This window comes from Notothenia rossii, assembly GCF_949606895.1.
Source record: "Notothenia rossii genome assembly, contig: scaffold_115, whole genome shotgun sequence".
NCBI lineage: Eukaryota > Metazoa > Chordata > Actinopteri > Perciformes > Nototheniidae > Notothenia > Notothenia rossii.
The window spans coordinates 99,980-113,807 of record NW_027639938.1 but is presented as its reverse complement, the minus strand read 5'-3'; the positions used below and the strand labels follow the sequence as shown (position 1 = coordinate 113,807).

At 41.6% G+C, this 13,828-nt stretch overlaps 2 protein-coding genes and 1 long non-coding RNA gene across 4 annotated transcripts in view; 2 read left to right on the top strand and 1 right to left on the bottom strand.

Moving 5' to 3' along the window:
• LOC307027220 (mucin-like protein) overlaps positions 1-3,025 on the top strand; it is a 33,320-nt gene extending 30,295 nt beyond the window's left edge. The window contains exon 20 of the mRNA XM_079695427.1: positions 819-3,025. Coding sequence (XP_079551553.1) covers positions 819-960 — 142 coding nt within the window. The 3' untranslated portion in view covers positions 961-3,025. The remainder of the gene's footprint in view (positions 1-818) is intronic.
• The window catches only part of LOC307027221, a 29,849-nt gene extending 25,166 nt beyond the window's left edge, over positions 1-4,683 (bottom strand). Inside the window, exon 1 of the long non-coding RNA XR_013804571.1 lies at positions 4,096-4,683. This is a non-coding gene — a long non-coding RNA (uncharacterized lncRNA). The remainder of the gene's footprint in view (positions 1-4,095) is intronic.
• Positions 4,684-8,141: 3,458 nt separating this feature from the next.
• Positions 8,142-11,843, top strand: calm2a (calmodulin 2a (phosphorylase kinase, delta)). Of its 2 annotated transcripts, XM_079695431.1 has the most exons (6): positions 8,142-8,270; positions 9,207-9,237; positions 10,527-10,670; positions 10,779-10,885; positions 10,966-11,101; positions 11,193-11,843. In XM_079695431.1, exons 1-6 carry the CDS (start codon positions 8,268-8,270, stop codon positions 11,219-11,221), a joined length of 450 nt encoding a protein of 149 aa, XP_079551557.1. In that variant the 5' UTR covers positions 8,142-8,267; the 3' UTR covers positions 11,222-11,843. The 2 variants fall into 2 exon arrangements, with proteins under 2 accessions (XP_079551557.1, XP_079551556.1); XM_079695430.1 differs by having other exon boundaries at positions 10,527-10,885.
• The last annotated feature ends 1,985 nt before the right edge of the window (positions 11,844-13,828 follow it).

The window sequence follows — 13,828 nt, the reverse complement described above, 5'->3', positions numbered from 1 at the left end:
AAGTATGTCCCAGCGTCCCCAGCCTAAATGACGCTCAATTGACCTAGCTGGACCTTGACTAATATTTGGTCTAAGCGTCAGTGAGTCTAAATATTTCACAAAATGAACTGTGATTAATGTCCAAACAAAGAATCTTTAATATTTTATTGGCAAGATTTGTGTATTCCCCCCCCCTTTTTTTCATAGAATGAGCCACGGCACACCAGGTTGCACAGTCTGTACCTCATTATCAGAGAGGATAGATATAGTTGCACAGGGAACAACCATAATAATATACAATCCAAAACATCTGAACTGCAAATCTGCAAGTCTGGAGAAGCATTTGGGATATGCATGTTTCATATTTTTGAATCAGCTTTAAACCCAGATTTCAGCGTCTTTCAACACTCACAATATCTTGGCTAGAGCCTAGCTGAATATTCATGAGTCACTGAGTACAACAACTGCTGCCCATTCAAACATTTCCATAAATTGCCAGAAATGATCGTCTACACTACAGAATAGAGAAATATAGACAGCACTAATCAAAGCCAGAAATTCATTGAAAAGGGTACAAAATGTTCCCATTTGTAACTCCTGGCTTTAATGGAGATACATCAACAGTTAAAGTTTCGTCATTTGGTCATAGTAAGAATTTGGGCTATTTTACCTCCCTATCACATCTATGCATATTTATAATGTGCTTGAAGTGTCTTGTCTGTGCAGGAAATTATATGGACACTGTTCTAAATTATATACTACTTTACAGCATGAAAGATTGACTGAGGTGAGTTCTTGTTTATTACTGCATTCTGATTGGCTTATGTGTTTTCCTCCAGGCTCCCTCACATGGTGCCAAACCACATCCAGGAGCAGTACAACCCCCCGCCCTTCAACTACTCGGACCCCGCCCTGCACTACATAACCCACTGCAGCCCCCGGATCCTGGACAACTACACACCCAGGCAACGCTACAGATAACACACACCTAAACCACACACACACAGACATAGCTGCAAATCACAAACTTACAAACAAAGCACTTTGAGAGCCAATGTTTTATAAAGACAAGCTGAATGACTCTTATTTATATGGTAACAAACAAATAATTAAGCCTGAGTGACTTTTAAAGTCCATTATTTCCATCCTCTCTGCTGAGCAATGGACCTGCCAAGTTGGAGCAGGACGTTTTTCTTTCTGCCAGGACAACAGTTTACGATCCGAGTCTGACCCAGCAACAATCTCTTGGCTGGAGACAGTGATGAAAAAGTAAACCACTGCAGTGCAGCTGATTATAGCAACATTAGCTTCCGCCAGAAAGCCTAGCATCAGGCTCCTCCTGCCCTCTGTTCATAATTAAGTTGAGTACATTATGGTTCCAGTCCCAAAAAATACAGTAAGCCTTCTTTATTTGCATCACTCATAATCACCTGAACATAGTTGATTCAATTTTGATTTCATATTTAGAGAGAAGGTGACACGTTTTTTTTATAAAAGCCTTCGTCCCACTTCGGGATAACACTCTAAATATTGTTCACCGCTGGATTGTGTCCCAGTTAATTATACAAAGCAGAGTAATTCAGTGCAGCTGTCTTTTGTAAAGCTGGATTATCACTGCAAGTTAAAAAAAAAAGTGTGAATTTGTCAACCATTAAGTGCCAATTTGAAGTGATACCAAAAAATTAAACACAAATATTTTCCCTATTAACTGGGGAGCTATTCATTAATCTAGATTGGTTTGGTTTGAGTTGCCAAGTGTTTGGCTGTAGTAATTGATGCCTTCACTTAAAATGAAAGAACTACTGTACATTGCACTCTGTTTGTGGTGCTGAAAAAATATATTTGAAAAACCCTTTTTATGATCAGTTTCTTGAGGAATTATTGTCTTAATCACCGCACAGAGGGAAGAGTGCATCTACTCTGCTGTCCTTAGTGAAAACGGGAAAAGAAAATAGTTTGTTGGCACTTTTATCCCTGGAAGCACAGTGCTATCAAATTCAAATAGCTTTATTGGCATGACCATAACGACATACAACATTGCCAAAGCTACAGTATATACAATCACAATATCTATATATCTATACATTTTGAACAGAATCAAGAATTACATGTTTTCTTCACGAGGAAAACAATATGCTTTTTGGAACATGAAGTAGAAAAATAAATCTATTGATTATTGTGCTGGATAATGCTGATAATAAATTATGATAACTTGATGTAATACATTAATAAGAAAGAAAAAAAGCAGTGTAAAAGGAGAAAATAGAAATGAAAAAGACGTGAGATGTGAGACCTGGTGTGGATGTAGCAGGCTAATTCTCTCATGCTGTAGTTATATTATATTTAAAATAAGGTAGACATCTCTACAGCTTTTATTTCCAACACTTGGCAACTCACACCAGAACAATCTAGATTGATAAACAGATAAGAAAAAAAACATAATTTTTTTATTCCGGGGTTAGTCGTCCTTTAATATGCATAGAAGAGGCTGTGCCAAGAAGCAACAGATATCTGACTGCCTGTAGTCAGCAGAAAAAAGCTCGAACAAGAAACTGTTCTAAGATTGAGCCTCCAGGGAAAAGATCATTGTTGAGATTTTCTGGGATATCTCTTCAATGGAAAAGCTGACATACTAATTCAGAAAATGCCTACGAGTTACTGAACTGTTATCGATAAACTGAGATTGTACACATGTCTGAACGGCCCCTGACTTCTGTTTTCGTTGTATATGTTTAAAGCTTTGTATCGTTTGAGCTGGTTTGTATGGATGTTGTCATGTTCAGTCCAGAGCTGAAACATAAACAATTAAAATGATGAAAAGAAGTGACGCTTTTCAAACACTGCAGCATAAAAGAGATTTGTTCTTTTGTTTTTATTGACAATCAGGAGAACATTTATCAATCTATACAGTCGAATAAACTTCAATAAGAGCATGATCCTATGTTTTGGATCCTTTTGAACCTTCAAGTTCCTAGTAACGATGGCTGTGTATATAGTAGGAAATATTAAAGCCAAGTAAAACTATTTCAGAGTTGTACTTGAATAAAAGTACTTCACTTAATGCAGTGGTTCCCAAAGTGGGGGAGGCATGACAGGGAGAGACCAGGAGGAAAAATGGTTATTAAAAAAAAAAAAAAAGATCATAAATTGAAAGATTATTGATTCGAAAATAATATGATACAGTACTTATTACGTCTGGGTCTCTGTGTTTCATTCAAACTCGGCTCTTTGTGTGTGTGGAACGAGCCATTTTGTGTGCGTGAGCGAGAGAGAGCGCGCCGGTACCGGAGATCGTTGTGGTTAGCTTCCGATGCTAGCGAGCTACGCTAACGGATATAAGGAGTTTTTTCAACAACAAAGTGGAGGAGAGTCCTCTCCTGTCAGACTGAGAGCCTCAGTGAGCAAAAGGACTCTCTCAGTGTTATCTCAGTGGCTCTCAAACGTTGTGGTCACCATTAATGTAAACAAATATTTCCGAGGCACACGTTTATATGATCATTATCGTTATAAAAAAATAAGAGAATAAATGAAAGACAGGTATGAAATACTATATGACAGTAAAAAAAGAATAAAGTTTAAAAGGCTGATTTGTCAAATATCCATAAAGAAAAAGAACATCTGCTTACAGTTCTGTTTAAAATGGGTGTTGAGAGAGGTATCCATAGATCTCTTCATTTTGCTCTCAAAGTGCACCAGATTGATGCTTTTAACTTCAATATTTAAAAAACTTCCCGGGGGAGCTTGCCCCTGGACCCCCTCTATGTGAGGTCCACACACCACTTATAAAAATAGCACTTTACCCCTGCTCACACCTATATGCCGTGAGCTGATTATCGAGCCTTCATTGTAACAGTCGCGGGTACATTGTGTATAAGCGTGGGGATTGTTGCAGTAGAAAATTCCACTATAGCGCCCGGTACATTAATGGGAAACCCTAAATGTTCTAGCACCCTCTATGAAACGTCAAGCTACCCCAAAGACCCCCAAAAGAAAATCTCTGGCGCCGCCACTGAGCCTAACTTGTGTTGGGCCCCCCCTTTCTCAAAAGGGGGGGGCCTGACAGAAAAAGTTTGAGAACCACTTTGAGAACCCCCCCAAAGCATTAACAACAATTACCATTTAGTTGTACTGTTTTCACATCTCTCTGCAATCTCTTCTCCAGCCACCAGGTGTCACAGCTGAGTCTTCCACACAAGTCAGATCAATCACATTTACTTATGAGTATAGTTTGAGCAGAAACGCAGCACACGCACAGCCCCTAACGCACCCACAGTCACACGCACAGGCACAGCCGACGAGACGCCCGCTCTGCAGCCTGGATCCATCTGGAAGTGGCCTCAACATACGGTGGATCTGCCCCCCCTGCAGGATGAGATCATCTGAGAGAGAGGCGCGGAGCGAGACAGCAGCCCTGCAGGTCCCTGCCACTGCAGAGACAGACCTGGCCTACACTGCAGACAGGGTCAAGGACAGGGTGCTGCTAAAAAAACCTGCGCCTGTCAGTTCCCTAATGTGGTTACGCACTAAAGTACCCCTGCATCACCCTCTGCAGTGCTTCTCCATTGCACTGGTTTTACTTTCTACATGACTGATCGACAAAGTGAACTGAGACACATTATTTGTAGAGGGAACTTCTGGGAAATAATACAAATCCATAGCTAGTATAGCTCCTGACACCTGTTTTCGACAAAAGCACAGCTAACGGTGAAAAACAGCCACTGAGGATGAAATCACCTTAGCTGTTGTAGTGCCACACTTCTGGAAGGTTCCAAGTAGCACCGTTTCATGCGCCGAAGGCTGCAGTGTTTGAACTCCAGCCTCACACTGACTGCAGCAGACAACCTGGAGGCGAGCCAGTAAGGGAAGGATAGAGGGAGAATGGGAGAGGGACAGAGTTAGAAGGAGAGACAGGAGGGTAATGAAAAGTGAGGCAGAGCGGCGATCAACAGCGGGAGATTCTATTTGACAGCCAGTAAATGGTTTTGTCCCTCCGATCCCCTCAAATAAAGCGACTGGTTTAGAGATGTTAGATGATCTAGTACCACGGCCACAAACAGAAACACGTTAGGAGGGGGGATAGCAAGCTAAGTGCATGCCTAACACTGTATCCATTTCATCACAACAAGATTGAAATAGGCAGAGGATAGCAGGCCCCCGACCAAATCCTCTTTTCCGATTTGAGGCCATTAATCATTTCTGCCTCATGATGTAATTTTGGGAAACATGTCATTTCTCAATAACGGGTACGACAGAATGGGATTGGCTCATTCAGACTGTTGTGTGCCATTATTGCATGGCTGTAAAACCATTCACGCTTACAAGGAGTGGTTTGCTTTCATCAACTTTGTCCGATAGACTCGGTCAGACCTTTGGCCCCTGTTTGCTGGGAAGCATTACAGGTAATCAAGGATTCTTCTTGGAGGCTGGTCAGATGTGGTCAAAATTGCCTTAGATCATACAAAATAAATGAACAGCTCCTTCCCCCTCGTATTTACCATCAGTGCAGAGAATACAGAAGATTTGCATAGTGGCATATAGGCTAATCTCACACATGCTCTGCACGCGCAGATGTTCAAACACACTCGACAAACAGATGACACGCACACAATGTAAAAGTCTTTTCACTCATAGTAGCTTTGACATCCATGACGCACAAACAACTGCCATTGTTGCCCATGAAAGGTGATCCACTCCCTTGGCAAGGAACAGCAGGTGCATTACAAAAACCACCTCATTCATTAATAATGCCGGCCGTGTCTTTCAGTTACACAGGTAAACATCTCATATTTGTCACTGAAATCCCTCAAAGTTTTCGCAAGCCACTTATGTTCTCAAATTGGCTTTATCTTTAAGCTTTTTGCTCAAAAGCTGCTTTATTTTACAACATGATTGTGCTTGACACCACACCGCTCACAGGGCTATACCACATTCCATACCTGACGTGCCGTGTGATAACCCGTAGCCAAATATTGAACTTTTCCTACAAAGGTAACAAAGCTAACTGCTATCAGCGGGAGTGATGCTACGGGCCGTTGGGGGAGGGTGACATTAATGAAGATGGAGGGGTGCATTCAGCCTTGCCTCTGCCGAACTGAGGGACCTTTCGATCCCTGTGGCATGGAAATAAAAGCTGCTGTTTTAGAAATGTTCTGGAAAGGGCTGCAGCCGATAAGGGTAATTATGCGAGGCAGTTACATATTCACAAAACTGATAAGAGAAGGAGAATAGTTATCACAGTGCGTAAGTGCATGCACACACACGGATTAATCTACATAAAAAAAGAATAAGTTACCATAGAGAAACAGACTGTAACACAAACTGTGCTCTGCTTCCTATTGTGAGGAAGTCTTATATCACGGAGATTGGTTTCAGGCTTTATAGACCGTTAAGTCACAGCTCCTGGGTTCCAATATTCCCTATCCTTATTAACCTCCAACCTAAAATCACCTTTGACCTGGATCAGGTCCTCGGGACCTTGGGATCATTGAAGGGCATGTCATCACTCAACCAAACAGCTGATTCTGCAAATTGGGTGGAGGGCAGCTATAGAAATTAGGCAGGAGGACAAAAGTAGAAATGTGAAGGAGTATTTATGATGCAATAGCAAACCACTGTAGGTTCTTCTAAATAAAGCCTTGGCCTGTGATTGCCAGAAGAAATGCATTTAAGTGTTCAGAGGCCATATGAGCTTCTTACAGTGTTTGAAAAGTGTTTCCAGAGGTGAAAATCTATACATATACACATTCTTCAGCTTATCAGGTTCTTGTGACAGGCCTTTGTGTCGTCACCTTTGACATTACATAATCTGCACGCTGATAAAAACCCTGTAGCAGAAAACAGATTTAAATGAAAGGAATCCAATGTGCTCCAGATTAGGTAGGCTGGGGGGGAGAGCATGGCTGATGCTAAAGCTGCTCAGCAGATCACATGGCCCAGGCAGCATCACCTCTGCAAGCAGCGCGGATGGAAGTGGGAACCACTTTGGATCCACATTTTCTTACAGCTACGTGTGAGATATTGAGCTTTTCACAATCCCCTCTCTCTTCTTATAGTGTGACATCCATGTCTAATAATAAGAGAGGCAGTGGAATTGGAAAGAAGTGGGGGCTGCTTTTTGTGGGACATGGAGATTCTAGAACATTCTCTGCGTGGTGCTTCAAATCCTTCTTGCACATCCCTGTTCACCCTCCTCCTCCTCAGCATCTCCCATGGGAGCAGGCCAGAGACAGGTGGTCAGTGTGGGAGATCAGTCAGGCATAAGCAATCAGGCTATCAGATACTCCCATCCACACCAGCAGCTCAATTAGAACTGAGAATCCACAGTCACCCATGACAGCAACACCAGCAACAGACCCAGTCGCATATCACACATCTAAACGTGCGCGCACTAACCCAACACACCCACATGCACTGACTTATTACCAACTATTACACTCAAACACTTCAGGCATGACACTGCATCTCATTATGTATAACATTTGAAGTGATGGAGATTTGCACAGCAGACAAGAGAATTGATGAACTTTCCGAGTATGTGATAACCTTGCAACAGCAATACAAAATAAATAAAGCATGGGTGTTAATATACTTATAAAAACATAAAACAATGTTCTCAGAAAATGAGAAAACAGCAGCAACAGGAAATGCATGTAAGCACACACTGGATCAGTAATATCACAATAATAACATATGCTCCTGGTAGCTAATTACTTATCAAAACGATCTTGTGGGTCCCCCTAAAGATGATGCCCATATGTATGTATGTACACTGTGCAACAAGCTTGTCTGCTATGCCTGTGGCACTGGCTGGGATGTCTATGGATGGACAAGATGCAGCGGCAGCGCAGACCATGGGAGTGACGCATTGCAGGTACAAACACACCAATCAGAGAGCGCGATTTCTTTCAGCTACGTCTTGTGCCGCATCACAGACTAGCAGAAAGTATTCATACGCCGTCATTTAGACCACCAAGAATACACGATATAAATGTATAATATCGACGGCGAAACCTTCACAACAGCCATACGAGGCAAATGATGATTATTTTCCAATTTTAAAGGTATTTTATCATTTCTTTAAAAGTGTTTTCAAATAATTTAATATCCGAGGAAAAGGGAAGATGGCGGAGGGATATTGAAAAGAGGAGGAGTTTAGGATAGCCGTTAAAGGCGAGTCCTGTTGCCTCTTCTTCAGTGTGTTCATAGAGATTGTCAGTCTGTTTAGGCTTTGTGTTGGCTTTGGCTTGTTACGGATTTTGTCTTGAACCAGCCGCTGCACCTACATCGAAATGGTAAGGAAAACAAGATGATGTTCTTACTCTGTCTTAAATAGCTTGACAGTCCCGTAACTGCTGTCATTATTTATATGTGAAATTATGTAAATAAAACGTAACGTCACCAGTGACTGAGCTGAATCCATTTGAACTACCGCAGTGCTGGCCGAATAAATGACAGCTTGCTAGTTGCTAGGTAGACAATCCTATTAGACAGAGCTAGCGTTGGCTAAAGCTGCGTTTGCCTGAATAAATGTATTAAGATATCAGCAGACGTTTGCGCAGTAACACTTGGAAAATAGTCCACCATAGTTAACGTTGGATACGTTCACTTCTAATGCCTTTATACACGTCCATCATAAGTCTTTGTATCGTTGACGCTGGCTTGGCTTTGCCGTATATTTGTCAAATAACCATACTTGTCCCACTTAGTTACAGGCGCAAATTTAGATGTAACGTTAGGGTTGTTACTTAGCGTTATGCGCAAACTGATGCTTTGCTTGTGACTTCTGCTGTATGATTGTGCTACTGTCTAAGTGTGCAACGGTGGGTTTCTCAAAGGTGTGTAACGTTAACTGTGAGCCGGTATCGGTAGCTAGCTAACTAGCGCGTCCTAGCTAACATTTACCGCCAAATTCTAAGTCGTCTATTGTCTATGGTGAAGTTGGCGTCATCGAACATTCGAATGTAGATAGATCTGACGTTTGTGCAAGTCTACGTTTTTCCGATATGTTTGCAGTCTCCGAAGATTGTTAACTAAGCGACAGGAAAACGCCTTATTGCAAACCGTTGTAACGTTTGAAATGCTGACACCGCTATTTTAACTTCCCGAATAATTACCAGAAGGATGTGTTTGCAACATATACAATCAATGGGCGGCTTTGCGGCCATCCAGGTTGGTCTTAGATTATACAACTAATTATGTATATTTTTGTTCCATCTTGTGTTTTACAGGCTGATCAGCTTACAGAAGAGCAGATTGCTGGTAAGACTTCGCTGCATTGGTCCCCTTCCTTCCTCACATCCTGCGAAATGGCCTGCGTTATGGACCCTTGCATCCCCTTCAGTGGATTTATACTTTTGCCTTTTAAGGCGTTCCACAGGGCAGCCTTCTGGTCATAAAACAGGAATGAATGAAACTGCTGTTGCTTGCTGCCTCTGGAGTGCAAAAGGACTCCCTCGTGGAAAACTTTTGCATTTTCATGGTTGCCATGTAATATGATGTAATCTGAAAGGCCTGTGTATTCTTGTGCGGTGTTGGCAGTCACCTTTTTACACGCTCTGCATGATGTGTCCTTTGCCCTGGGTGTGTTCTCAATAGATTGAATGATACAAGAACAATTGTAAAAAATCTAGATATTATAATCTAAATCTTGCAGGAGAGGTGTGTTAAAAGCCAGTCTGGGCCATACTGTGACACTTGCTCTACTGTATACACTGAATGTATGAAATGTGGCACAATTGCTGTCCTTTCCTGATAACATCTTTCAGCTTCTGTTGAACTAAATCAGCATAGGGCTCAGGTTTCACAATGTTGTACTATACACTTGTATACATAGTATCAGCTTTTAGTTGTTATGCTGATGGGCCAGTTTTTAGATTTGTACAAATATCGTGACAGTGCACCAGCATGTTGCCTGGGTCAATTAACATTCCTTTAAATTACAGTGACAGTTTCAATGGTCTGTTCCAAAGGAATTAGACACTCCCTGCTACATTATCTGCAGTGGACAGCAGACCTTTCTCCATAACAACAAAAAGGGTGTTGCCCTGTGTGTTTGACCCTACAAATGGTCAGACCGGTTGTAGTTTTACTGATGCTGATGAATTGCTGCATCATTACACATTTCCCCTCCCACTTGATGAGTGTCATCAGCCCTCAAGGCTCCACCTAAACACACGACTGTCCTTTGCTGCAGATGTAGCTCACCAGCCTGCTGCTTGGTCTCATGGCCTTGTTTAGCCAGACACAACTGCAGTTGGAACTCAAAACAGAAGGGCTCATCATTATGCTGTAGTTAGTTTATAAATGAAACATGGGTGATGTAATGCCCTTTTGAGTCTAGAGCTAACTGTTAGGATAGGTTTTTTTTTCATTTGTATTCAAAGTGGTTTAACTGCATTGGCATGACTTTTTAAAACTATATATTTTTAGTTACACATTTTAAATACAAAAATATTACAGCCAATGTTTTGCTGTGTATATATCTAGATATAGGTATGACATCTCTGCCTAACTAAATACCATCTACTTTTTTTTTTCTTTTTCTTCAGAGTTCAAGGAGGCATTTTCGCTCTTTGACAAGGATGGCGATGGCACCATCACCACCAAAGAGCTGGGCACAGTGATGCGCTCTCTGGGCCAGAACCCCACAGAAGCAGAGCTGCAGGACATGATCAATGAAGTGGATGCTGATGGTGAGAACTCAATCTGGCATAAAATCATCCTAACAACACACACTGTTTATGTTCTTGTAGGATTTCCCTGTCATTCATTTATTTATGTTTTTTGTTTTTTTCCTTCAGGAAATGGAACGATAGACTTCCCAGAGTTCCTCACCATGATGGCCAGGAAGATGAAGGACACAGACAGCGAGGAGGAGATCAGAGAAGCATTCCGTGTCTTTGACAAGGTAAATACCGTCTGCACTCCCACACACGCATATGTGCAGCAGTCTTTTCAAATGTGCTCACTGATTAATGTCATGTTCAGGATGGCAATGGATACATCAGTGCTGCTGAGCTGCGCCATGTGATGACAAACCTGGGGGAGAAGCTGACTGACGAGGAAGTGGACGAGATGATCAGAGAAGCAGACATTGACGGAGATGGTCAGGTCAACTATGAAGGTTGGTAGATGTTGTATTTTTTATTTTTTGTACGTTTGGGTCACTCATGGGATACTGAGTCGCAACATTTTATTTTTTTTCTTCCCCGCAGAGTTCGTACAAATGATGACGGCGAAGTGATGGCCTTGTACAGATTTCGTATATAAATAATTTGCCTTTTTTCTTTGTGTAATTTATCTGTAAAATCTTAATAGCCCCCCTTCGTCCCTGCCCCTTCTGCTGTCCAAAGGAACTGCATGTAAACTGCATAGGCTCTTGTCCCCATGTCCCTTTCTTTTGCTGTCATGGTGTTTTGGAGCGACGGAATGGTCATACAACCAGAAGCCTGTGGAGGCCCCTGGGAGCCGGAGAACTTCAAATCTTCCCGTATTGTGTGCTCGGGGCCCCTCCACGCATGGCGACATTGGAAACCTGTCAGCTGGTTGTCACTTGGCAACACTGTTGGCATGGAAACAATGTAGAGGAGTTTAAAACTCTGCATGGACTACGGACAAAGTATATATGGAAATCGCTCAGCATTGCACTATTGCAAAAAAAATGACACGGGTGTATCTCCTAGGTACTCGTACAAACTCTTTTTGTATCTACTGTTCTATAACCAGAAAGCAACTAATCTTACCATGCTTTTTAATGTTTTACTCAGTACTTTTACTTTTTTGTTTATTTTTGTGACCTCTGGTCATGCCTCAAATAATCCATTCCAAGTTGTATATTTTTGTTTTCCAATAAAAATTACAATCTACACGGTTTTGAAAATTGTCTTGTTTTCTCAGTTATAATGGATCATTGAGTTTGTATACCCTGTAATAATTCCCATTTTTGTATTGAGGACAGGATGCTCTGTTTTGATAGGATATTTTTTTCTTGTTGCTTAGAATATATATTAAATGTTTACCATTTTTAAATTAAGTGTCCCCTGTTAATTTCCAAAAGCACTGAGGAGCATCAGCCAATGCCTCTTAATGTTCAGATAAGCTCAGCTCAAAGCTGTATTGTCATTAAAATAAAAGCACTGAGTGGGCTCAAAGGCTTCTATTTTGAAGTGCACACAATGGTGCTCGACATTGGATTAGCCTTGTACTGTCCGAGTCCCACATAGGGGCTACATAGGCCATGTGTTGTCTGCTACTGTTGGCACAGCACCATGTAGAAGCTGACTGCCTCATGTCTTACTTGGCATTTGACCCCACTCCCGAGGTGCAGGTGACTGAGCGTACATCAGAGATCATGCTGTAAATAGAGGTGTACCTGTTTTTTTTGTTTAATTTCTGATTATTGAGTTTGTTACAGTAGCTTGCAGAGATACTAAGTTTGTTATTTTGATGAATGACAAAATAAAGCTCTATTGTGGACCTCAGCTCTGCCTTGTGTGTGTGAATGACATGCTAGCTGATTTTAGTTTGTGCCCTTGATCCTATACAGTGGTAAGTAATACTGAACTAGGTATAAGGTATTAGAGTTTTGTGATGTTTTTTCTGTCTATTGGGAGTAGTAAGTACTCCAGTTGTTTTTGGCTTGGTCAGTCATGCATGTGCAGTGGTCCCTGTGGAGGCTCATTCAAACATTTAGGGCATTACAAATGCTACTTTAGCAATAGCTCATACAGCAAAAAAACACTACGATGTAAAGAAGTAATTTATAGTACCCCTGAGAAGATTTTGTTCAATCTTCTTTGTGTAGCTATTACAATATCTCTATCTGCGTAGCAACAGCTTGATTTCCAAAAAGAAAAATGAACACCACGATCCAAACAATTTCAGGTGTGAAATGATGACACAAGTTGTTCTCATCTTGTCAAAATGAAATATCGCACGGCTTAAAAAAAACTCCCTGCTGAAGTGTCATCACAGTCTACTTATAAAGAGCTGTTAATTACATGGCACATGCAACGTGAGTCCTGGCTCTCACTGCTTTTCCTAATTGGGTGTGAATGTGCATCAGGTATACTGTATACAAAGGTGATGTTTCCTGGATCAGACAGCAGCCTATGTGTTTTATTGTCCCTTCACATACACTCCTTGACAAGCAGTGTAAACATACATTCTTGTTTAATTTTAACCATGTGTACTATGTAGCCTAGCAACAAGGCTTTACGTTGAGCTTTTGCTCCCAGAGCGAGATTTTTACTTCAGGTGATGCTCTTTACTTCTGATGTAGCCTACTGATATATAAAGGGTGTGTGTGTGTGTGCACTTCAGCCAAGAGGTTAGATACTTTAAAATTCTTACAAAAATAAGTTTCATCAATACATTTCTATTATACTTTAAAAAAGCTGCAGTGTACCTTAATTGTCTCAATTCAAGGAGCCACTCTTCATAAATAGCATCCAGGGGCGGATTATAACACAATGGGCCCCTGGGCACAAACACACAAAAGGCCCCGCCACCTGTACAATGTAAGAGCAAGGCACAGACGTCAAAGTTGTCTAGCCTGTTTTTGTTGTTGTTTTGAGTCCCCTTGTAGTCATTCTGGCCCTTTCTCATTTCTCTAACTCCCCTACTCGACTCCCCTCCTCGACTCCTATCCTCGAGACTTAGTCCCGCCCACAGGAGATGCGAGCCGACGAGCCGAGGAAGGGAACCGAGGAGAGAGGAGGGGAAGCAGCAGGCGGTTAGAGAAATGAGAACTCCTCTCCTCTGAGCGGTCATTTTAAAGAGACGTCCATTAATAATGACAGGAGGCACAGCAGCTCTCTGATGGACAGATGTGTTCATGACGACTTATATA